We start from the raw sequence: 26,779 nt of genomic DNA, 5'->3' as shown, positions 1-26,779 counted from the left end.
AAGCCTTGTATACACACACGCAAATAATTTCATTTTCATTCTTTGGTGGTGAAGGAGAATAAGATGATGCTGGGATATCAGAGTGTAAATCATCTCAAATAATCAACGTGCCATCAATAACCATCACTGTGTCTTTTGTCCAAGTTACCTGTGAGTGCAGCGGGCTTAGTCACGGTGCTGTACTGGTTCTGCGCGGAGATGATGCTGGATCGGGGACTGAGGACCGGTGACGCCAGCAGGGAAAGCTCTTCCACGATGCTGCTGCTGCGAGGGTGGTTTTTAGGCAACTCATTGAGGCGTTGCTCCAAGGAATATCGCAGGAGGTCAAGCTTTTGACTGGACTCGTTAAAACGAGCCTGGGCCTGGAGACAGGGAGGAGGGAAGGTAATACAGAAGAAACCAAAAGAGAGGGTGGGAGGAAAGGAAATAGGAGAGATGGAAAGAGAGAAACACATCAATTACACTGGCTATTTTACTTTCATATGGCACATTAGATGTGCAAGGATCGGTTTCATTTAAAGCACTGTGACACCGCATCGGATCTAAACTGATGAGAATCTTGTTCCTGCTCGTTTTACATCACCATTGTATGCAGAAGATGTGAATTTCACATGATGGACATGAACTCGCACACACGCAAACACAAACATCTACCTCTGAATGGGCTTTCTTTTCTGTGACTTTTCCCGAGCCCAGGAGTTTCATGACGTTCTTGGCTCCCTCTGCCACAGCGGATTCTATCTTGGCGTGGTGACACAGCTCCTCCACCCGAAGGTCCAACGGGCTGATGATGGGCTTGTCTGGAGGACAGGATGGACATGATTCATGACATGAGTCCTTGTGTGCACTTATACAGGTATTTCTTCTCAAAACGGGTCACGCTGGCTAATAGGGTTGTGCCATGGACAATATCATCGACACCACGCCCCCCCCCCGTCAGAGACACACTAATCCTAGTCGTGGGCGCTGGACTGGAAATTGACAAGTGCGTCAGTCTTTTAAACTAGCAAAGACACTTGCGTCGGGCTTTGCTCTGTGCTGCGAAGGGTGCAAGATAGGGCCCCTTAAGTGGATGCTACCTTTCCCCCCTTACGTGCAACCTATTTGTGAAAAGGACCATCGCTTTGAGAAGACTGGATTGGCTGTAGTAATTCTCTCTCTCTCTCTCTCTCTGTAACGTTGGACACAGCAGTCTCGAGCGAGAGAGAATAAAAGCGATAGCGTGGAACGCTATAACACTTTCCTTTCTCCCCTTATTGGACTAAGTTTGTCGACACTACTGTGTGCGTGCATCAATAAGTGAGTCTGATGTCCGGTGGGTGCGGGACGATGTTATGCAGGATTTATGAATGTACATTAGCGACAGTAGGCTAATTTATGAGGGTGCTATTTTATGTGTGAGCTAATGTAGCGCATCTGTTCATGTGCGCTGCAAGAGTTATGTTTCCGTTTATTGAATGGGTTATTCAGTGCAAACATAACCGAGAATGTAGTTCAAGCTCAGTAACGATGGTATATTAGGTTATTACTGTCGCTCTGTTGAAGGCAAACGTCCCACTGTACTGTCGTTACGCAGATCGCGGACATCTGATTGACTTTACTGCACCGTACTTAAGTGAAAGTAGGTCAAGTTGTAAAAAACTGCCTCTTCCAGCAGGGCAGCATAGCCATGTAATACTGTCTATTTACAGAGGGCATTTAAATGTATGTCTGATCGTTTCTATGTTAACTGTTAGCCCATAGTAGTAAAAAAAAGAAATAATAATAATATTTATGTAAAGAGATATAGTAAAATAAAAAAAGCTTACCACCACCACCCCCCCCGACGACAATATCATCGTCCATCGCCATGTTTTACTGTAAACATCGTCAACTGCCAATTTAAGGGACATCGCCCAACCCTACTGGCTAATTCTAAAAATCACTGAGTGGAAGTGAAGGCTCACCCATCACATCATTGTTCTCGAAGCTCAGCTCGCTGGCCTGGCTGGCCTTGAGGATCTGCATCCTGATGAACTCGATCTTCATCTTGCTGTCCTGAAGCATCTGCTGGGCAGTCGCTAGCAACTTGCGATCCTATAAACACAATTAGAAATGAAACAATCACTGTCCCACCAATGTTGGTGGGGAAACATCTCTAGGTCATAACACTTGATATACATTACTATACATTCATGTTTGATTCAAAAAAAGGTTTTAATGATGTTTTGTCTTCCAGGTAAAATAACTGGATGCCGGGACTTTATAGAGGACTCTAATTGCACACCATCCTTTATCACCTATTGTGTTTTATTGTTTGTTGTGAGCATGTAACAAACAGCCAGGACGCCGGTTCATGCCCTTAATTGGAGCCAAAGAAGTGAGTGACCACATGGAAAATCTTGTTCATCAAAAATGCAACTGGAATCGCATTGGGTGTTGTAATCTCTCACACACACACACACACACACACACACACACACACACACACACACACACACACACACTCACACTCACACTCACACTCACACTCACACTCACACTCACACTCACACTCACACTCCACCCAAAATTCCAAAGTTTAAATCTTGGTTGTTTATGGCGCCGCACGCAGGAAAGACCTCTGTCCAGCAGACATTTCCTCTCTGACATCAGGACAGGATTATTTCCAACTGAAAGGTGTCTGTGTGTGTGTCTGTCTGTCTGTCTGTCTGTCTGTCTGTCTGTCTGTGGAAGGTCACAGTGTTCTGTAAGCAACCTCCCTCGGTCAGACAGACACCTTCCAAGCACAGGGGATCATGTGGCAGTTTTCAGTCCCGTTTCCTGTACTACAGTTACACACCAAGGCTCTGCGTGTGCCTCTGGTTTCCAAACCATGCTCACTTTAACATAAATTCAAACAACTTTTGTGTGAAAAAACAGACTCATGTCGGGCTAACATTAGACATGATATTTACCCAAGTTAGACATCCCAAAGATCTCAAAATGTAATACTGACCTTGTCTAGAAATCTTTGTAAAATTGTTCTTGTTAATTTTAAAACTGGTCACATATCAGATTGAGCGCAAATTGCCATTATACAGTTTTTGAGAGCATGATGTGCATTTTATTACATTTGAACAGAGCCAGGCTAGCTGTTTTTTCCTGTTTCCAATCTTTATGCTAAGCTATATAGCTTCATATTTACCGCACAGACATAAGAGTGATATCAATGTTCTCATCTAACTCTCGCCCAAAAAAAAAGCAAACAAGCATATCTCTCAAAGATGTCAAACTATCATGCATGAGAAATCATTCCACGCTACATTAAATAACACCCGACATATCCTCAGAAACATATGAAGAGCAGAATTTACATCACTGGCAAATTAGAGACTCGCTACTGAAACCCTACACTACACTAAACCGTCTACTACAAAACTGGCTTCAATTACTATTGATGGACCCAAGAGCCAAGATGAGGATGACCGACTCTTGGTGCTCCAGCTTTTATCAGTTCTGGTAGCTTACACACTCACAGACACACAGACACAGACACACACACACACACACACACATACATCTCACCTAAATGATAGATTTCCTCACTCAGAGCATTAGTGGAGCCACAAAAAGCTTTGTGAACTTCTCAGGTTTCCCCTTCCCCTACAGTGAAACTGGAAGAGCAAACCCAACATGGACTGTATTTTTCAACCACCTGCAGACTGGTTCTCAAATTTTTTGCAGTTTCCGTGCAATTATTAATATTATTCCATGTGTTACCTTGACTTGGATTGTGATTATGACTCCGGAACCCCTGATAAGTGGGACTTAAATAAATTACTGTTATGTCAGCTTCGGTTACTCCTCTTGGACTGCCAAAAAGATCATTTAAAATATCATTAGGGTATTTTATCACTTTATTTTCCTAGTTTTGGCCATGATCATATATGATAACATTGTAAGTAAGGGATCGCAAGGTAAATCTAGCAGGTGAGGAGATAATTAACAGAACATGATAGCAGTTTTTTACGACTTTCTTTTAAAGTATTGTGTACATAACTGTTCCTGTAGAGACTTCTTTGCAACCTCCATAAGCCATCGAGAGGCTGAGTCAATCACCTGTATGACGCGCCGTTTGAATAATTCAGATCCACTCCGAGATATGCTTTCGAGGATTTATTGTTCATTTGAAAGTTGGAAAAAACATTAATAAACAAAATTCAGTTGCCTGAAAGATACTGCAAAAAGGTAAAAGTAAATGTAGAAAAACTTGCGGTCAACAGAAAATGCAAAAAACCCAGCTCACCCCCTCTCTAGCCTCCGCCATGCAGGTGTCCAGGTGTATAAATAGACTGATTGTTGTGAGACCAACCCCCATGATGTCCTACGTTACGCAATAGGTGAAAACTATAAACCATAAACAAACATAATATACATGGTTCCTATAGTTCCCTTATTAGGCCCCCAAAACCATTCCAATCAAACAAGAGGAAACCGTAAGTACGATAACTTGAAGTTGAAACAGGAAATGTTCTACCACATTTTCTCCCATGATTTTCCAAATGTGTTTTATTTGGTGATGTCAGAATGTCTGCTTTTACACACTTGGCAGCCTGAGCTGATCCCTCTCCTGCTGAATCTTACCTTGGAGGGCCCGTTGGAGTACATCAGAATCATGTTCTCGGCACCCTGTTTCACCTTTAGCTCGATGTCATTCTGTCTTTTCAGGGCAGCGAGGTGGCTGCTGCTGGTGCACAGTCTCACCTCACTGTTGGGAGTATCTGGGGTCAAAGGGCATTCTGGGTAAAGACAAAAAAGAAAAAGTACAATTTATAACCTTATGGCACTTTGGAAACAACCACAGATATATGACTCTGTATGTGCTGCTGGAGTTTGTCACCGATATACACCACGGACTATTTTTTGCTGCCAGCCAATTTGAAGTTAGCTGAACAGGCCTGCAGCACCAACTTTGCTTACAAAAACATGTTGGGTAGCAACTTCAGTAGTCAAATAATGTATCCAGAAAGGTCTGCTGTTTATAATGTGATGAAGTATGTTAAAACAAGAGTCCAATTGACTCGCTCTCTCGACACAAAAATAACTACACAAGCCAGGGGTCTGACCTGACGTAGAAGTTCAGATCAATAAATGGTGTCAGGGGGGAGACTTCCAAAATTGCATTGGATGTGTCTTTTGCACACTTGTTTTTGCTACATCATGCAGACACAGAAAACAGAACCATGGGAACACATCAAACATGAACACACCGATAGTTTGATTTCCTATTCAATAACTATAATGCAAAAGGCAATCACTGCTAATTCAAATTAATTCTCTGTCATCTCATTGGCTCTCTCCGTAAGTCTGTTCAAACTTCAACAGCAGAGGGAAACCCTGCGGCCATCTCTATTCTGAGTAACTGAAGAAAAAACAAAACGAGTGGGAACTTGCAGACGACTACCAAAAGTGCAGTGACATTACTACATAAGTAAATGTGGTGTAAACACTTATGACAAGGATATATCCACAGCAACGGTCATTTCAAACTTCTCAAGTGCTTATTGTCCATTCCCTAAAATCAGCTGAGACAACACAGTGTTACTGTGCCAATATCTGTTTAGGCTTTTGAGTTTCTCATGCATTCACACATACACCAGGCAGACACACAAAGTGAAAACAAGTGTCTTCTATCCACCTGAGCTGGACCACAGTTCTGGCCCCTAAGCTCACGTTTATTTTTGGGGTCATGTCTGGACTTGAAAGGTGCAGGGAAAACCCCTCCCCAGGCCAATCACTGTAACACACACACACACACACACACACACACACACACACACACACACACACACACACACACACACACACACACACACACACACACACACACACACACACACACACACACACACACACACACACACACACACACACACACACACACACACACACACACACACACACACACACACACACACGAGGTGGGCAAAACAACCTGCCTGACTTGACTTGCAAGTTTAGTTTCAGCGTCGATGGTGTCATAAAGCAACTCCTCTGAGTAAGGACCCAAAGAGTGCACTTCGAATGAGTTGCCACATCCGAAACTCAAAACAATGCCATTTTCTCTCCAGGACCTACAAAATAGCAGCCCATTATGTGTTACGGCTGCGCGATTATGGAAAAGGAAAAAAAAAAAAATAGAATTAAAAAAAATTAAATAAAATCATACTAATTATTTTGGTCAATACTGAAATCACAATTATTTAACACAATTACTCATTGACTTTTGGAAAGATGTTGCAACAGTAAAAAACACCTTGAACTGTGAAATTTCCCTTAATACTTTTGCCGTTTTTTCATTCATTACACAAGACAAAAGAAGAGTTTACTTGCAAATAATGTAATGTTTTTTTCCGACTCATCCGTTTTTGAGATCATTAGGAGCCTTAATTAGGAGCATTAATTGCACAGCCCTATTATGTATATAACGAGATTGTATTGTAGTTCAATTCTGTAAAAAAAAAAAAAAAAAAAAAAAAAAAAAAAAAAAAAAACATGATTTCCCTGAAGGTGTCTTGAGTTCATCTAAGAAAGCCCGACTGGAGTTACTTAAAATAACAGCGGTGAGGAAAATCAGTTATTCTGGAGGACGTTGCCAAACACCGATAACAATAACCAGCAGGCGGGTCTGTGATTCATTCACTGTGAATGTTTCATCAAAACAGTGTCTAAAAGATTCCTTTGAGCACCTGTGGGATATGGGCAAAAAGAAAGCATGGGACTCTTTGAACTGAAAGTTTAAATGATTCATCTAATGACCCTTAATGGGCTGAGAGAGCATCGCTGCTGAGGTTTCTGTGCAGGAGGGGAGGATGTTAGCCTTCCCGGGGCAACCCTCTTGTGTGTGTACGCACAAGATACAAACACTGTATAGATTAACACTATTCTAATACAAAAAAAATTTTTTATAAAAAATATCTGTGTAGCATTACTGAAAGTGTGCAGAAAAGAGAAAGCGACGCAGACATAAATCTACTGAACCTCACTCAGCAGGGGACGTGAGAGTGCACACACACACACACACACACACACACACACACACACACACACACACACACACACACACACACACACACACACACACACACACACACACACACACACACACACACACACACACACACACACACGAGGCAGGGCTAGACGGGAAAAACAGAGACACTTTCAGATTCTCATCCAAATCACATGGGTGTAGAGAAGCCTGTCGAGCAAGGTAAGAATTTAGCAGGGGCTTGGGGGAAAACGGCCCTTTGCGTTCATAAACTACACACTGCACATTAAGAGCCTGTAGCGTCACAGTGATTACATTAACATCACGTTAAGTCGGTTGTCATGAGGAAGCTGTTTGTGGAAAAAGACAAAGGGCACGCTGAGAAACGGGCGCAAAAGTGCTGCGAGGTTCATCCAGTCTACGCTTGGGGCTTTCCTCTCTGCATGGGGGTGGGAGGGGGTGGTTTGGTCAAGGTCACATCGAGCCAAGAATTCAAGGACCCCCACCCCTCCACCCACGCTGGGCAGGAGGACAAGATACTGAGCTACTGAATAGCTGCAGGGCTGATGTCACTGCTGGACAGCTGACAAGGGAAACCCTCCCTCAGATTAACCCCATCTGTATCTGATGAGAAGGCAACAAGAAACATGCTAACAATACTCTGCAAACAATTACATCATCATTATCATCATCATCATCATTATCATCAGAGCTGGACCTAAAACTGGCGTGGGTGGTTTGTCACTTGATATGTGATATGATGACTGGAAGGGGAAACGGACTGGACATGTATTCAGGAAGTCAACTGCTGATCTTGGGGCAAGTCTCTTTGTGAATGGGATCATGTGTGACAGAGGGAACTGGCTTGGTGACCCCGCGTCAGAGCTGCTGCTGCTCACAGACAGCACCTGAGAGTGAGTCGGCCCATTTCTGGCCTCAGCTGACTGGTGGAGAATAACCAGAGCTCCCCTCAACTTTCTCCGGGAAAAAAAAAAAAAAAACACAAAAAACACATTCTGGCTGCTCGCAGAGAGCAACTCCTTCCTACTAATTCAGGAAACAAGTGCCGTCTCCTGCGGATTCGAGAGCTAAACGCATTTCGACAAGTTGTCTAATGACTGTGGAAGCGAAGCTGCCCTCTCCATCATTTTTTGCAATAGCCAGCGACATTCCGCTGGCGTCGCGTCACTTAAAAATAAAGCCCTCGTTCATCAGATCGAGAGTCACCGAGTCAGGCTAAATTTGTTTCCACTTAAGATAACCCTTTACCAAGATTACCTCCCTTGTCTCCTCCTCATCTACTTCCTAATGTCAGCTGAACTTTGTGGGGGAATGTGATGGTAACAGGCAGACAAATACCATTCCTTCTCTTCCTGAATTCACCCGGACACTCGCCACCAGCAAATGCTGCATAAGGCAACAACTGTAACAAAACTACATTATGCTGTGGGTAACTCTCTCCAAATTCCATTGTCGTCGAAAAACAAATGCACAGGAGCCGGCTTTCAACAGCCTCGGAGGGGAACAATCGACAGCTCATTGTAACGGTCGGTGGAATGTGGAATGCAACAATGTCAGCCTCTGGAGAGTGAGTCACCTCCAAACGCTCAACGTGTGCTCACGTAGGTGTCGTTGTGACACAGCAGCGATACTTTGCATTTCCAATGAACCGGTATCTTGGAGAGAATGATGAAAAGAGGTGACATTATTTGGAAGAGAATTTGCCAGGGCAAAATCCTGGATAAAAAAAAAAAAAAAAAAAAAAAAAGGTATGGCTCAGAATAGCAAGATAGCCATCCCTCAAGAAAGGCTGCAGACAACTGGACTACAATTGTCAATTAAATAAACTGCATCAAAATGTTGATCAATTCAATCATTTAGCTTGAAAATATCAATCACAATAAAATTGCAAATAAATAAAAAGAAAAGAAAGTAAAAAATAAACAGTATTTGAGTGTTAGTTTGGGCAACATGTAACTAAATATACATTTTTGATGCTTTGATACAAGGAACACAGAGCCAAAATAAAAGTGCACAACTAGAACAATGATATATTTGTAGAGGAAGTGGAGTGTAGCATTAGCATATGTCAACTGTCTTTACTGCTTGGTTAATGTTTACTAAATGCTCTGGGGCCGCTCTGCTGCTGTTTTTCTCCGTTACCTAGCAGTTCTTCAGGGTCTTTGACCACAATGTGGGCGTTGAGCTCTTGCAGCTCTTGGTGAAGCTCCTCCACCTTCTTGTTGGATTTTTTCAGCATGTTGTCGACATAAGCCAGGCTCTTCTTGTCTGTGGTGACCTGAGGGGTGGAGAGTGGATGACACAATTTATCTAATAGCAAAGATTTGAAAAAGGGAAACTTTACCAACTTTAATCATAAAGGTCAGTTTACTAGTCGAGGGGAGAACTACTCAGCCGGTGAAAACTGTTGTAGGGCCCTATTTTAACGATCTAAGCGCATGGCGTGAAGCGCCTGGCGCAGGTGCGTTTAGGGCCTGTCCAAATCCACTTTTGCTAGTTTGACGGTGGAAAAAAAGGGTCCGTGCACCAGGCGCGTGGTTCAAAAAGGGTTGTACTTCTGTCTTCATTAATCATAGGTGTGTTTTGGGTTTAACATGCAATAAACCAATCAGAGTGTCTTCTCCCATTCCCTTTAAAATCCAGGCGCGTTTGGACCTTGGCGCATTGCTATTATGATGGCAGATTTGCACCGTAATATTTTTTATTTGTAATCTTTTGCATGTTTGTGTGCTGCTGCGCGTCCTTGTGTGTGTAACAGGCATAGTGTGTGCGCGCTGTGCATAAGCCTAGGAGCATTTTACTAATTTGCTGTTAAACAATGAAATGCTGCGTTATTGACTTTAGAACAGGTTTTCGTTGGTCAATGGCGTGATCACTTCCCGCCGCCTCAAGATAGCAATACGCCAAGATCAAGATGCAGGTGCATTTGTTATTTAAACGACACGGGCACTGGACGGGAAACTGACAACTGCGTCGGTCTTAAACTAACAAAGACACTTTGCGCCACGCTGCAACGGGTGCAAGATAGGGCCCGTAAAATGTCCATCGATTTTACTCTTTGATCGGTCTCTCTTTAGGCAGTTTTCAGCGGTGATAGAGAAGAAAAATCAGTGGAATTTAGCTAGGGCTGAACGATTATTTTCAAAATTATTGCGATTTAATATGAGATTATTTTTTAAGATCATTGTCTTCTGTATTATTCAACAAAAACAAGCAATAAATCATTGTATAGTAGAACAACACAAGATTAGATAGATTAAACAAACAAATTTGTTTTCAAATCTGTGGAAAATTCTGCAGAAAATTTAATTTTTTTTTTTAAATTGGCAAATTAGGCCTTTGAGAGAAAGACTCAACAACATATTCAGTGATTTTACCTTTCGCAGGTTCTCGGCACCTTCTTTGATCTTCAGCTCTTTGCGGATCTCGCGGCGGATCTGCTCCTTGATCTCGTCCAGCTTCTGTTGAACCATTGTGTCGGACAGGTCCAGGTTGTGTCCCAGACCCAGTCGCTCTGCCACCAGCTGGCCCCTGGCATCCCCCTGAAAGAGGACAGCAGAGGAGGATGAGAGGAAGACGTGGAATGTAATTGAGAGGTCAGCGAGAGAGGAGGAGAGAACACACAGAGGCCAGTGACTCAGTCAACAAAGACCCTGGCGGGATTCCAGCAGTGTTGAGCCAACAGGACTTATCAATAAACAGAAAGCAGCGCCAACTTACAAGGTTTCAAAACAGCTGAGGTTACAAATGCATTTCCGTTTTGTCACGATGAGTGGCAGCTCATGACAGCAGTAAGGAAGCGATAAAAACAGAGGAGGAGCTCCAGGCATAGTTTCATCCCAGCAGTCCCCCATATAAGTTTCTTATTATAACCACCAAAATGTGCGTGAAACACGTGTGATCTGATCTTGAGCCTCAGGTGATCTCAGATATTTTGAGTTTATTGAAAGAGAGTTATCGATAAAGCTGCACTTTAAAATAAATGTAACTGTCTCCTTTTTTTTAGCGGTGCCTTTTATATTTAATTCAATGTTCAATAAAAGAATGTTGGAAATTATCTTTAATTCATCAAGCAAGTTTTATTTTAGCAGAATATTGAAAGCAGCTGAAAGGCAGAACTGAGTACACTTTAATATCTGTGCATTTATTGCAAGTAATATTGACGTGATACATATTTTCCTTATATTGTGCAGCCCTAATCAAAACTAATTTTCTATTTCCTTCAAATGTATGGAGTAATAATGACTTAATTGCCCTGACAATTTCTTCTGACCAAACATGAGATTCAACACTGCCAAAGCGTAGCCGGAATATTGTAGAGGTGTGTTTAAACCTGAGCTAACCTCTGTAGGCAGTGTTTTCACTGCTGCTGTCAGTCACCATTTACTTGCACCCTTAAAGCCGTCACATTAACTAACGAGGGATTAGCGGTCACTTCCTGATTGGCTTCAGCTTTAAAGTCCATCATGAATACAGTAGGGATGGACCGACGCTGGGTTTTCAAGGCTGATAGCGATTATTAGTAGTTAAGGAAACAGTGAAAAATAAGATTTTGAAATGGTACAAACTCCCAACACAAAAGTTTGTTTAAATGCTTTAAGCAATTATTTCAACATAATACACAGTCAAAGATAGTCAGATAGTGTGTGTGTGTGTGTGTGTGTGTGGTTGGGGGGACATTAAGTCAGACTCAGTGGTGAGTGAAACAGAGAGCAGAGGGACAGACACAGAGCAGTAGGGAGCCAAAGTAGCGCATATTTTAGTTAATTAACTTTATCGGTTATCAGGCAAAAACACAGCTACAGATAATCTGCAAACTGCCAAAAAACGGCCCGATAATTGGCCTATCCCTAGAATACAGTGGTAAGGCAAGGCATGGAATACTATAGGGGTGTGCGAAAAAATATATTCATATTCGAATCGCGATTCCAGGTCTACAGATTCAAAATCAATTCATAGAATTCCACAAAAAAAAAAAAAAAAAAAAAAAGTAAGTAACTACATTTACAGACTGTGAATCGTTTATTCAATTAGATTTTGAATCGAAAACTTAAAAATCAATATTGAATCTGCAATGCAATACTGCATCTATACACGGATGCCAATTATCTTTTATGTTAGATCTTTTATTATATAAATTGCATGAGAATTTACCATTTTGGTCCTAGAATAATACAATCAATTGCTTTTTCAGTCCACTAGATGGAAAATTGAAATGAGATGAACAAACCAGAGACATTTTTCTTTTTCTTTAGACAAAACAGATGTTGACAAAGTTTTGCTTTGGGGACATCATTTGAAGTTGGAAAAAAGGTAATGAATTGCAATATATCACAGAATATCGCAATATGTTTAAAATCTGAATATCGTATCGTCACATTTGTATCGTGATAATATCGTATCGTGGGGCCTCTGGGGATTCCCACCCCTATGGAATACGTCTGGGATTATCTGACGAGTGTGACTAACCAGTTTATTCCATTTCCTTACACAGCTCATCAGTCTAGGTTTGGCTCTTCTAATTTTAAATTTGTTGTTGAGACAGTATGACCTTTTGATTGTGTTACATGGTTACAACGATGAAACCACAAAACTTATGAGTCATCAGAGATCAAACAGGACAAATTGCAAAACCAAAATTTAACGCCTGACCTCCCTTTGGTACTAATAATTGCTCGATTAGCTATGCATACACATTTCTATTCAACATCTGTGACATTTAGAAGTTTGGGGAAAATCATCAGTGTAAAGTGCTCAAATCAAACTCTGTATGCGACTCCAGGTAACAGAACCAACCCAAATGTAAAAGGTCAACCAGAACTCGTTGCCTTCTGAAAAGCCTCTGAAACCGTGCCAGAGTTTAATTCCTACCATTCATAAAACGAGGGCATAATGAGATGTTAAAAACAACACATCGCCACTCTGTGACTACCACGGGATCTGCGTCTTGTTGCATTCACCATGACTTACTTACCACTATAAAAGAAAGCAGTCAAACAAAACACTCAGTAACATTTAGGCGTAATGCAATTCATTTGCTTCAATTTAGTGGGCTACTGTTTAAAGTGAAACTGTCTGAGGAGAGGATGGTGAAAGGACAGATCAAGTCAACAAGACAAAACCTCCAGGCTTAACTTTCTGCCATACCTGAACCTCGGTTTCGGCCAACTCCATTTCTAGATCGGTTAAACCAAACCGCCCTCGCATGTTCTGCTGACCACCACTAACTATCATTACGTGAACTCCACTCCAGTTCTGTTAAGAGAAATATTATCTTCCGCCACAAAGGTTAGGCTACACGATAGCTGGCAGAAGCTCCGTCCAAAGCCACACTCATTCACTCCGCTAGTATCCGATTTTCTAGCAGTGCTCTCATTCTGCTCCCTCTCTTTTTCGTTCTCACACAGACCACTGACATCAACAGGGAAGATAAAGATAAACCGTCTGAGCAGCGACAGCCAAATCCCTCTTAGCTTCTAACTCTGTGAGGTCAGAGCAGCCCAGAATGGGACATAATCTCACTCCAGGGAGACGACTGGGTCTAAAATTAACCCAAGTCAAAAACATAACACTGGCTGTCCATTGTGCCCCCCCACTCCCTGGAAAGCAACTTGAGTGGTGGTGGAGGAGAAGCTGTGAAACGACATCCCCACAACTGTAAGAAGGTTCAAAACAAAGTAAAGAGCGGTGTTCCAAGTCTCGGTGTAGATGACGGTGAAGTTTGATGGTGCCTTTTATTTACTGGGCGAGCAAAGCGTTTTAAAAACACAAGAGCTAATTAGGGCCCGAGCGCCGACAGCGGCGAAGGTCCTATTGAAACTGAAGGAATTATTGTTTCTTTCTTTCATTCTATTATTATTTTCCCGTCAAATGAATTGGCTTTTTTGAGGGGCTTACCATATTCAAAAACTCACCAAATTTGCTAGAGATTTCATCCGATGGACTTCAAACTTGGTCTGTACCATCCCAACACCTTAACGATGAAAAGTTATTAAAAGAAAAACTTTTTGTCAGACGGTGTGGGCGTGGCGTGGCGGCCATTTTGAGTGTTTAGCGATGAACAAAGAAGTTGTTGTAACTTGAGTGGACGTTGTCGTATCTGCCCAAAATTACAGGCCAAAATTGACTTTTGGTCATAGCGCCCCCCGCTGGCAACATGAAATGTGCCTTATATGACAAACATCATCCGATTTGCATGAAACTCAGAATGTGTGGTCTACGTGTAATACTGAGCCGGCCCCTATAATATGACCATGCCCACTTACTCAGGCCACGCCCCCTTTCATAACATTTGAACCGTTTAAGGTAGAGTCTTGAACTCAGCAGAGTTCCTTCTTTATTGGTGATGGTTTGGCCTGCCCCCTATGCATAAGCCGCACCCCCTTTCATAACATTTGAATCATTAAGGTATACACTTGTGTGAGTTATCATTGAACTCAGCAGAGACTTCCTTCTTCATTGGTGATGGTTTGGCCCGCCCCCTATGTTCAAGCCACACCCCCTTTTATTACTAATGGCTCGATTGATGTAAACATTTGTGTGAGGTATCATTGAACTCAGCAGAGACTTCCTTCTTCATTGGTGATGGTTTGGCCCGCCCACTATGTTTAAGCCACGCCCCCTTTCATACTTGCTGACCCATTTAAGGTAGAGTCTTGTGTGAGGTATCATTCATCTCAGCAGAGGCTTCACTTTTAATTGGTGATGATTGGACCCGCCCCTTATGCTTTAGCCTCACCCCCTTTCACAGGTAATGAACCGTATGACGTAGAGTCTTGTGTGAGGTATCGTTGAACTCGGCGGAGAGTTCCCTTTTCATTGGTGACGGTTTGTGGCGTCTGAGTGCCGCGCAAATGCACGGTCGCAAGGAGCGGCGTCCGCCGGTAACCCTGACGCGTGCAGAGGCGCGAGGGCCCGTCCATCGCTACTCGCAGCTTTAATTAGGAATTAACCTCGCAAGGTTGTCACTGAAAGACACAAGTCAGTAAAGCACCGTATAGGCTGTATTGTCTTCTATTCATGCTACAGTTCCCCCACAATGTTGAATTTCCTCAAACACAGACCACATCCATATTTCACACTGCAAAAAGCCATCATATTTAGTGGCTATCATTTAGGCCAGTAGTTCCCAAACTATTTCCACGTCAAGGACCCCTAAACTGACACAAATTAGCCCACGGATTCCCATTTGATGACATCTTGGCGCAGGGTTCCGCGTCCGATAAGATTTTTGCTTTTAGATGAGTATGATACCCATGTCCAAAATAGTCACATAAATCCCGTCATTGTGTTACTTATGGATGTAATTATAGTGAAAATAAATGATGATCCCTTTTTACTGGGGACCCCCCTGGAAACCCCCTCAAGGACCCCCCAGATTTAGGCCGCCATCTACTAACTCAATCTGGGTACCTCAGCTATACAGGTGCCTGGAGTAAATGTGACTCTAATTCTGACTGACAGATTTAAGTTGGCAAAGAAAATCATGATTGGGTACAATGAGGGATTTCCATGGGCTCACACATAGACCCCCCCCCCTCTTTCCACTATAGGTGCTCACTTCAGGGGAAAGTATAGATTGCACATATCCTGGACTGGTCCAGAGGCTCCTTGATGACTCATAGGTAAAATGGAGGTCACAACTCTTGGAAGTGGAAGAATTGTATGTGTGTGTGTATGTGTGTGTGTGTGTGGGGGGGGGAAAGTGGCTTTCTTCTTTAGCTAACTGCCCTGCATAACTTGTTTGCACTGTAGCTGTGTTTGTCCAACGCAGTAGGAGGACAGCATGAGGACACCCTAAAGGGCCTATTTCACTGCGCAACAATGCAAGGAAATGCACGAAAGGCCGATCAGATAAGGTGGAAATAAATCAGCAAGTACACCCACGAGGTCTGAGATTTTAATTTGAGATCAAACTAAGAACTATATCCAAAAAAAAGATAGCAGGAGCTCATTTGCAGGATTGGTTTCACCTCTTGTTTCGCTGTAATTGCAACGCTTCCTTTAGTTGCTCTTTTACCTGACGGCCCTTATCATTTCTTGCTGCTTAAATGTATTGCCTTGTCAGGAGCATGACGCCGCACTGAGAACTCGAGACTTATTAGGTTCAAAGACGAGTGATGCAGGAATTGTAAGCAAATGTTTCCACTTATAGCCCAATGCATACAGTTTTTTATGGATGGAGGGAACTTGCTCGTCAGCTAGCTCTGCTAGGTGCTCTGTGAAATGTTCAAGGCTCACAACAAATGGAAAGACCTGTCTAAATCCTATAAGCAACAGGTTTTGTTCAACATTACAAAAAAAATGAAAGGAGGTGCTTAATTTAATAGATGGATAAAATAGGGACTGTTCATCCCCACAAAATAAAAACAATAAAATGTATAGCTAGAAAATGTGTTAAAAGAAATCATAAATATGTTGTTAGCATTCTTACAAAAAAGGTAAGGCAAGTGTTACCTACACTTGTTAAAGACCCCTTTCAGTGCCAAAAACATGAAAGGAAACCGTGAGGTAAAAGCAAACATTAGGTCTGAGCCTCAAGTGTAAGCAGGTTAACCTGCTCTTTAAGCCTGAAAGCTCTGAGTCCAACAACAAGAACTCCATTCACACAATAGGACAATGGAAAAGTTGAGGCCACCATCCAGGCTCATGCTTAAAAAGCCAAGCCCTTGCCATTTCTGCATGAGGCCTATCTCAACCTACAACCTGACACCAGGCCGTCTTACCCCACAGCTGGCTGCAAAGTCATGGCCACAGCCTGGCGCTCTACTGCCACCAGAAATAGCAACACAGGCTAATAAACACAGATCCTACAAACGCAGCCTTCACACAAGCCTTAGACATATCCCATGTCAAGTGAAAGTGTAGGTAATGTCTTGCACTTCAGGTCAATGTTAATGGTAATTTCTGAGCGGGGGACAGACAGTAGATTTATTGTGTGTCCAGAAAAGTGGCGCTGCATTATCACAAAGAGAACGAGTGATAAACTGCAGTGAAGCACCTGTTGCTCTGCTGAGTAGATCTGGTTCCACCCCATATAAACCACCACAGTGATATATATGTTCAAGTTTAGCTGGCTTGGTTGACCTCAGCCATCGATACATCTTTTAATAGAGAAAGCATGTCTTCCAGATGGTCTCTTTTAAACCCAAATAAGCAAAATGCACTATGATCTCATTTAGGAATACAGCATAGGGTTGGGCTTGTGTTACTGCTGTTTCTCATCGGTCATTGGCAACAAACATAATCCTAACTGTCCTAACGCTGACTTAAGAGTTTTGCAATATGCAAATGTGATGTCAACCATCCATGGTCATCCATCACCTAGCCTGGCATAGTGATTGGCTGAATTATAAACCTAACCAATACTGTGATGAGATCACAAATATAGGACATCTTTATCCATGTATGTTCTCATACTCGAGAGGAAACAGCTGGTCTAGCCTGCAGATGTTTTGCCTTCAGCTTACTGTTTTCAGACTCAGTTTAATATGGCCTGCTGTGACCATTTCAATTTTATAAACCCACGAAAGAAAATATTGTTCAACAAACTGGGTGATCCATGCATGTCACTGATAAAGCATTTAAGCAAACAACTGTGCTGAGTAAATAAAATAAATGTAAACGCTAGGTATAATAATAAGCCATTTCATGATTAAACTGGTTCAATGAAAAGGCATCACTGACATGTCATCACCACATGTTGCCTCAGTAATCAAATTAATAAGAAACATTTAAAATGTAACTTCCCACAAGTGATAGCTTTGTTATCTGCTGTAACAATTGTCCTCCAATACTCCCTGTAAAGATGAATAATAACAGTGTTTGAGTAATCAGACTGGTCTTGGCTTTGACATGAATACAGATTTGGGGGGATATTGCCTGCACTTCAAAGGCGATTAGATAAAGTTGTGGATGAGTTGTAGGTCTTGGACAATGCTTTTGTCAGACTTATTTCAAGACTGACGTCACTCAACTGAAACCACATTAAATCAGTGAGCCATGACTGTAGCCTTACTTTTTTTAAACCCACTAACTCGGTCTACTCATTTAACCTTACCTTAGATATTATCTGTTTCTAGGATCATCAAGATAATGGCGCTCTTGAATATCCAATATTCTAGGGCTGCTCCCTCTTAGTCGATTAGTCGACTAATCAATCGTTTTGGTCTTAGTCAACTTTAGTCTTTAGTTGATTAGTCATGTTTTATGCTTTTTTCATGCTGAATGACTCATTTCCAAGAAACGTAAGAGCACATCTCTGGTAAACACAAGAATTAAAGTGGTGCTTTTGCATGACTCTGCGGAGAATCTCAGATTCACAGATCTGTCGATTAAATCAACTAATCGATTAGTCGAAACAATTGAATGAGTGTTAGTCGACTAAGAATTTCTTCAATCGAGCACAACCCTACAATATTCATTACCTATTTCTTTTCCCTTCTCTCATAGAAGTGAATTCTTTACTCAAGTCACTCAGTTTGTTAAACAACAAAAACGTATATACCCCCCATGTGATCTATGTGTGCTAAAGTTGTCTACCTGTATCTTTGTACATTGCATTTTGTCAATAAAAAAAGTGGGTCATGACTTATAAGTCATGTCTTATCATTCTCTATGCATAGAGAATAATAAGACGTGACTGTAGTGCTTACAGACACGTAACGTTAACTTACTCCTTGAAAATATAAAAATGTGCATCTGCATGTTGGGAAAGACATTTTTTTTTGACATATTTTATACTGCTGGTGTTTTGAGTTCATCCGGTCTGTAACGTTTACATGTTTGAAAAAAATAAAAACTTTAAGTCAAGCAAACCAGCAGAGTTAGGGAACACTTTCCCTTTTCCCAAAGATGGAACAACTTTAACTGGATTTAGGTTACGGATAAACATATGTCGTTACCGGTATATGAATACAAGGAGGACACTGTTTATTTTCCAAAAGTAACGCAGGTTAATTTAAACGTTTCAGAGCGGTTAACGTTAGTTAACGTTAGTAAGACTTGAACTACAGCAACACTAGCGTTAAAACTTTTGGAAAAAACGGTCGTAAAATGTATTATCATAGCAGCTTCCGCACAAAATCACCGGTTTAAAACTTGGATATTCCGGGATAAATTAACGTTACTTTGGATAATTGTTTCCCAGGCCTCAATCCATGGATAATTCACAGACAACCCTTTGAGATCTACCAGAGGCCCCTAACTTAAATACAATACTACCACCTCACAGCAAATCAACTTTAATGAAACAAAACTGTTTGCTAAACTTCTAGTTTAGCCTCTGGAGCACGTTTGCGCACTTTTCGCAACAGTTGTCAACTTTTCCTACCTGCACGGAGTCGGCGGCCATCTTGGTTTTCGCCTTTGAATCAAATCCTACGGGGAGAGAGGAGGGGAGGTGGAACTCCAAAAACAAGCCTTGTTTTAAGTTTCCCTCTCTGGCGACAAAAAGAAGTGATTATTTGGACCAAATCATCGGTCATCTCGGGTACACGGGGCTTCCCATGTCGTCTTCACACTTCATTGACGCGGTCACGCCGTCCTAGAGGGGTGCTGCAGGGCGGACGGGTTTTCATAAATAATAAAAAAAAACTGAAGCATAAATCTGTCCCAGTGCAGTTGGAGAAAGAGGCGGTGGTTTAGAGTGGAAGCGTCCGCCCAGAGGAGCTGGAGTGCTGCTAGTGCTGCTGCTGTTGGGCTGCTTACCTCATGCTAACAACCTTAAATCATCCTGGGTTAAACCAAACACAAACATGGAAAAACATGTAGGCCTATCTCAGATTACGGTGATTCAAATCGATGTTAAAATATGTTTAAAATAAATGCTCAGACAAATGAAATGCTCTATTACAGGTAGAAAGTCCTAAATTCTTAGATTTGTGCCATCTCAAGTGAAAGTCCTGCTATAATTTTGCAGGTAGAAGTACAGAGGTATCACTGTATGGAGCTATAAGTGCCATTAAAAAAAAAAAAAAAAAAAAGGAAACGAATGCAAAAATATAAAGAAGAATAAATAAAAGAATACGTAAGTAAATAGAACAATTTGGAAATATAAAAACAAATAAAGAAAATAATAAAAAAATGTGGAACTATAAAAAACAAAAATATACTGTATATGAAAGAATAATTAAAAGCAATTTAATTTATTTTCACATTTATTTGTTATTTATTTCTGTTTCTGTTTATTTATATAGGCTACTTTTAAATATATATCTGTATTTATTGCATATAAAGTACTCACTTCTTTTCTGTATATTTTCTTTATTCTTTTATTTTGTATATAATGCCAAATTCTTTAATCAAAATTTTTTCCTCCTTCTTTTCCCTATTGCTTTTGCTAGTCCCTAAAAGGCCAAGCTGTCATTCAACTGGCGAAAAAAGAGGTAAATGGATAAAAATAAATAAATGACATTATATAAAAAAAATATATATATACAGAAAAATAGAGTAATTTAAATGCAATAAATAAATATATATATTTAAAAAATATAAAAACAAATATATACAGAAATAAATGAACAAATAACATTAAAATGCTATTAATTAATATTTTATATTTGCTGCTATATTACTGTAGCAGCAAATGTTAAGTATAGTGTCAAAAGTAAAAATACTTAGTTAAGCTGAATGGCTCCAGGCAGCAGTGATGGTGGGAGTAGCAACAAGGTTTTTCACTTTTTACTTAAGTATAAGTATACATCAGCAAAATATACTTGACGTTGGTCTCTTAAACATAGTGACATTATACAGCTGGTCAAGTTGGATATAACTTTAACTGCTAACTGTTGGAGATTTTATTTTATAACAATGCAAATTTGAGTATGCAAAGTACCAACTGTTGATAACTGTCAGGTAACTGTAGAAAGTACAATATTTTCCTCTGAAAGGTAGTGAAGTATTGTAGACGTATTATGTAGCATAAAAAAAGAAATGCTGTATACTCAAATAAAGTACAAGTCCCGAAATTGCAATAAAGTACTTTGTTTGAGTAAGTATAGTTACTTTTCAGAAAACTGAAAAACCTAAATAAGACAGTCACCTATTTAATATTGATCATCAAACTATTATTCAAATCGAAAGGATCATGCAGACGCTGCACAAACTATGCTGACAACCAGACCCGCAGTGCAAACAAAAGCTGCTATATTAAATACGGTAAGAGTCACAGTTTACTTTTGAGTTGCCAAGTCAGAGAGATGAGGAGGAGCTGCTATGAAGAAACCACAGGACAAACACTGAACTCTTCTCTGGGCCGGTGCATGACATGTCACACCTCAGTGAAAAGACTTACTGCTGCATTACATAACCTTCAGGGACACAGTCATCACAAGCCATATGTCTCAGACACTGGGCACTCTCGGTGCTCCAATAGCGCAGTGTCTCAAATATTTATTGGTGTGGACAAGAACACAAATTCCTCACTCATAAACGGAGCATTGTCCACATAATAAAAATGGCAGAGGCCTTGTTGGGTAGACTTTTGAATTATGCGCTTCTGTTAAAACCCCTCGACAGTGACACTCTCCAGAGGCTGACTGAGGACAGGTGTTCAGACAGGACATGATGGTTTATCGGCAATATCCACAACCCACACGTAATGGCTGCAGTGTTTGGTGTGGAAGGAAAGACTGGGGATGTGGTGTAATGCCGTTTCTGTACCATCGGGTTAATAAATCTGTCAGAAAGATACACGTTCCGCCTCTCTCCAGCTGTTACTCCAGCTCTCGTTTCTACAGTTGAATGAACACTTTACTGATGTGTGGGTGTGTTATCACCCATAATAAAAATGATGATTTTTGCTCTGATTAATGGGATGATGACCAAATGTTATTGGGCAGGCAGGTATAAGGTCTTGCCCCACAAGGTTGTACAAATCTGAGAATTTTATAATGCATAAAGAGGCCTAGGTGCCTGGGACCCTGACCATGTTCCTGTTTAAAGTCTGGTGTTACACCAAAACCTGTGACCCATCAGATTCTGTGACCTAATAAGGAATTTCAGCCATATGTTGCCATTGCACGTTTTCATACTTTAATCATATACTTTATTTATTTATTTTGTTGGGCATTTTTAGGCTTTTATTTGTATAGGGCAGCTGAAAACATGAAGGGGGAGAGAGAGAGAAGAGGGGAGCGACGTGCAGCAAAGGGCCACAGGTAAGAGTCAAACCCGCGACCCATGTGTCTACCTCTATACATGGGCGTGCGCTCTACCAGGTGAGCTACCCAGGCGCTGCCCCATATACTTTATTGTGATAGGTGTTTGCCAATATATATACTATACAGCATATAGTAGCATAGCTGAAATTTATATATGTTTCAGAATTTTGTGCAACACCAGCTGGGGACTTTTGTTGCATAACACCCTCTGTGCTCATTTTTTGTGAGCTCTCCACTGTACTGTACTATCTAATTAAAGCTAAAAGTACAGAAACATACTTAAATGTCTCTTCCAGACATGTTTAAAAAATGAAATAAAAATACTCTCTCTGGAATGATGATTTGTGTCTGATATGTTTGACTCCGACCCAGGGCCCTTTGCTGCAGGCCTTCCCCTCTCTCTCCCTTTTCTCTCTACATAAACAATGCACAAATGCCTTCAAATATTTGAAAAAAAAGGTTCTAAAGCACATAAAATGGCAAAAAAAAAGTTCAATAACCTCGTTGGAAGTTCTTAAAACAGCTTCTACTGCTTCTGCCTTACTGAAGAACTCCCTGTTTATCTGGGTCACAGGGCCAAAACCAGAAAGCTGTAACTGGAAAACTATCTGAGATTAATGGGGGATGAGTCCAATAGTTGATGACTGTCCAGGGATTATCTGACAGCAGGGATGAGTAACACCGAGTGGCAGCACTTGGTCACATACACTTTCTCTGTCCTCTGCTGACTCCTCTTACTTCACATAACCATGCTCCTACTGGATTTTAGTGCTCTCAACTGTTTTCAGCAGCTAGATAGTGACTTCCACAACAAGAGAAAATGTTGAATGTATACATTCGGGTTGGCATGACACCTTCTGTGCTTTTATAAGAAATTGTTAAAAGTATAATTACAACCATAAAATACTGAAAAGTACTCTAGGAGGAGATGGAAAGCATGTTAAAATGGATAAACACACACCCAGTTGGAGGCAGGAGCACACCTGGCAGCTCTTTATCTCCCTCTGCAGGATAACAGCCCGGAAATAATCCAGCTTTCCTTTTTCCCAGCGGCCAGCAGCTTTATCTGTCTTCCCCACTCCCTGCTCTGTTGTACCTGATGAGGAGGAGGATGATGATGATGGACAATCATTTATATTATATTAAATTAAAGAACACACATGCAGCTCTGGTAGTTTAAACATTTGTTTCTGTGTATTTCATTTGGCAAACAAAAGACGAAAACAGCCATGTTGTTTTTATGTTGCTTCTGACAAAGCCGCAACACCGGGGGAGCTGGGTGTAGAGAAGGCACACAAAAACCGAGTGGCAAACTACCGTATGTCCTCCGTTAAAAATGGGTACCTATTCATCTGTAGGTTTAAATACCTCAGGAATTGCAATGTGGCCGTATACCAGTGGAAAAAGTCTGTGCAGCTCTTCCAGGTGAATTAGTTGAAGGGGCAACATTATGTCACTTTAAACCTGTTAGTTAGCAATTAATGAAGGGTAGGCAAGAATTTTAATTGGCAAATAAAAGGCCATGAGAACCAAAATGGTCAAGAAAACGATAGATGACAACTACACAAGCAAAGTAGCAAAGTTATTACCAACCTCTCCACCATCTTTTATGTGGAGAACTGCGGCAAAAACATTTGACATTTTGGGGAAATAGGCATATTCTCTTTCTTGCAGTTAGATGACAAGAAGCGCTGAGGAGATAGGTCTGGCAATTCAAGACTAGATGACAAGAAGCCAAGGTAACCTGCTGCTGGTTGTTGCCTTATATCTACTGTAAGGGACTGATATTAAGAGTGGTTATAGATCTCCTGACTTAACTCTGGCCAAGAAAGCAGAATGAACGCATTTCCCTAAATGTCTGCATATTCCAGACTAACATATTAGTGTAGTGAACAGTGAACACCCATGTCTAACTGGGTCTACGACAAAAAGGAAATGAAACAACAAAAATAGACTTAAAAGTGAAATGAAAGAGTTGAAAGAAATGTACAAACTGATATAACATGCACATACTGCAACTTTAAAAAGGGTGTCAACAGTATAAATGGGTTAATTTTACAATGTAGAAAATCTGTCTGTGAATGAATCGCACTGAAAAAGTAGTAAATATTTACAGCAGCAGCATCTTCACCTTAGTGTTCTTTTACACACTTCGGTATTCTCACGGGTTTCTTCTTTAGGGAGGAAAAGCCTCCGGACAAAGCTGCTTGTTTACATCCAACACATCAAGTACAGTATAAAACATGTGCACTTGTCCCAGTAAACAGTCCGTGGTCACAGGATTTTTATTACGTAAAAACCTCAAAAGTTCTCATTCAAGTCCAATTAATACAGCACAGTAGTCAGTTTCTTACACTTAAAATCTCCTTAAGTTAGTAGTAGTGGTGAGGGCATGGGGGATGTCGTGTCACCACGAAAAATGTCACCGCCTTTACATACAAAAAGACAAACATAGTAAAGAGTTAAAATACATCCAAACACAACTAAACAGCACAGAGCCGATGAAAATGTTCTTTTTTCCTGGATCGGAGATAACAGTGAAGCCAATCAGGAGTGGAGGAACGGTGACCAGTTGTCTCCGGGCATGTGTCGGCAGAGGCCCTCTGCGCAGAAGACCTTTGACATGGAAGTGAAGGGGAGTGGAGGCCTGGTGGGGTCAGGGTGGGGGGGGTAGGGCTGCTGGGAACACAACCTGCTGACGAAACACAAACTCCTTGTCCAGTTGGCTGCCACAGACGCGTGTAACAGAGCCCTCAGTAGAGGTGGATTTCATCTGCAGCTCCACATTATGTTCTCAATCACATCATCATTGATGCAGTCATCTGCAGTCTATTAGTCCCACTCTCCCTCTCTCTTCTTTATCATCTCAGACTGTAACATTGAGCCCGTACCAACTGAATGTGTCCTCTCTCCAACCCTTCTTCTGTGGACATGTCGCTTCTTCAGTTTTTCGGGTAGATTTTTTCGTAAAAGAAGTTTTGTGCCAGCAAGTAGAGCTCCCCGTCCTTTTCTCTGACGGCATGTGCCCGGACAAACTGGAACTGCTCCAGTGCAAATTCGTAGAACTCGTTCTCCATCTTCCAGATGGCCGACTGCTGCAGCTTGGCGATTGACTCCTTTGTGGGCGGCTTCTTCTCGCTGGTCTTCCTCAGGTGGGATTTCTTCCCTGTGAAGAAAGGAGAGGAAGATTAAAGCGGGTACAGGGTACATTAATACAGGCATTACGGCAGTTTTAGTTTGTTTTGGTGAAGGGGTTGAAGTAGGTTGTGTTTTCTTTTGTTACTGGATTTCAAAAATCCATTGGCACTCTTTACAGGCAACTTAAAGCTGCCATCCACATGTCACAACTTAACTGGAGCCCTTTGTCACGACACACTTTGTCATGCCATGCAAAGTGTGTTTATAACTGCCATTACATGTATTATAGGCACTGTTTCAGGCTTAAAGCCATATCCATGTATAGAATCTGCGAGCGATAACTTCACTCAAACGTATCAAAAACGTTTAATCTACCTCTCAGTAAGAAAGCAAATAAGTGTATTTTTCTAAATGCCTGAAATAATTAGTGTGGACATATGCTGCAGCTTTTAAACCTGTCTGATGTGTCCTATATTTCTTTTTAGGCCTTTTTTTTTTCCTTTTCTTTTACTAATTTTACAAAATTTGAGTAATATTAGCTATGCCTCAGCTAGGCACGAGTCACAATACAAAGATCTAGGTTTTATTCTGTCGTTTTTGTTCGGGGTAAGGAAAGACACTGCATGCCTTTTGACTAAGAGACAGACATCATTTAATTCAAATTCATTAAGTAAATACCTGATTAACTTGATTACTTGGGTGTATCTGCCGCTAAAAATGATGAACATCATATTTGAGTAATGGCACATCTATATCATTGTCAGATTTCATTTTTTCTCTGCTCTCCATTATTCATTCCGGCTGCTACTCGTTGTAGCCGGCGTGAGGCGTGAGTGCATATTGATCACAATTCAATTCTCAGGGGAGCAATTCAGACTGCTAATATGCAACCACAGCACACAGACACTTAAGCGACGGCAATGTGGGTGAGCCATTAAGTAGCTTTTCGGTACATTATAATATTGGTGAGGGAAAACAAAAATATGCAAGGGAGCAGCAAATGGTTTCTAACTACTGAGCAGACACGGCACCTGTTTTGTACAGCTCGGTGGCTCCTTTGAAGAAGCGTGGCAGCGCCGCCTCCAGCATCATTACAAAGTCCTCCAGCTCTTCTGTTACTCCCACCAGCATGTATTCATTCACCAGGTTGTACTTTGCCTGCTCCAGAGCCCACTGGCTGCCCACGTTCCTGCACAGAGAGAATCATGTTCATGTACTGCGTGTGGTTAGTTTTTTCCTTGCCGAAACAGTGACCGCTTTTACCTTCCGTGCACCCGACTACTGGAACAAATTAGTGCACCTGACTCCTGGAACAAATGACAGCACTTTCTTAAAAAAAAATCAACTCCCTTGTGCCTTTTGGACAACTTAGAAATCTGGTTTTAAACCTCCAAACTTCTTTCTTGTAATTGCTCTACATAATTGTATTTTCTTTTGCATCCTAATT

General features: G+C 41.3%; 2 protein-coding genes across 3 annotated transcripts in view; both read right to left on the bottom strand.

Moving 5' to 3' along the window:
• Positions 1 to 19,709, bottom strand: part of pkn2a (protein kinase N2a) — a 36,603-nt gene extending 16,894 nt beyond the window's left edge. Inside the window, exons 1-7 of the mRNA XM_028592861.1 lie at positions 19,365 to 19,709; positions 10,411 to 10,575; positions 9,176 to 9,311; positions 4,606 to 4,760; positions 1,947 to 2,076; positions 655 to 800; positions 149 to 362 (exon numbers count right to left, since the gene is read on the bottom strand). Of these exons, the coding sequence (XP_028448662.1) occupies positions 149 to 362; positions 655 to 800; positions 1,947 to 2,076; positions 4,606 to 4,760; positions 9,176 to 9,311; positions 10,411 to 10,575; positions 19,365 to 19,385 (967 nt within the window). The 5' untranslated portion in view covers positions 19,386 to 19,709. The remainder of the gene's footprint in view (positions 1 to 148; positions 363 to 654; positions 801 to 1,946; positions 2,077 to 4,605; positions 4,761 to 9,175; positions 9,312 to 10,410; positions 10,576 to 19,364) is intronic.
• A 3,657-nt stretch (positions 19,710 to 23,366) lies between these two features.
• Positions 23,367 to 26,779, bottom strand: part of hs2st1a (heparan sulfate 2-O-sulfotransferase 1a) — a 37,568-nt gene continuing 34,155 nt past the window's right edge. For both annotated transcript variants that reach the window (XM_028593161.1, XM_028593162.1), the window contains 2 exons: positions 26,364 to 26,521; positions 23,367 to 25,360 (listed from right to left, as the gene is read on the bottom strand). In XM_028593161.1, the coding sequence (XP_028448962.1) occupies positions 25,137 to 25,360; positions 26,364 to 26,521 (382 nt within the window). In that variant the 3' untranslated portion in view covers positions 23,367 to 25,136. The remainder of the gene's footprint in view (positions 25,361 to 26,363; positions 26,522 to 26,779) is intronic.

Source organism: Perca flavescens, chromosome 12, assembly GCF_004354835.1.
Source record: "Perca flavescens isolate YP-PL-M2 chromosome 12, PFLA_1.0, whole genome shotgun sequence".
Lineage (NCBI taxonomy): Eukaryota > Metazoa > Chordata > Actinopteri > Perciformes > Percidae > Perca > Perca flavescens.
The sequence above is the reverse complement of the archived record's forward strand: the minus strand, read 5'-3'. Positions and strand labels throughout refer to the sequence as shown.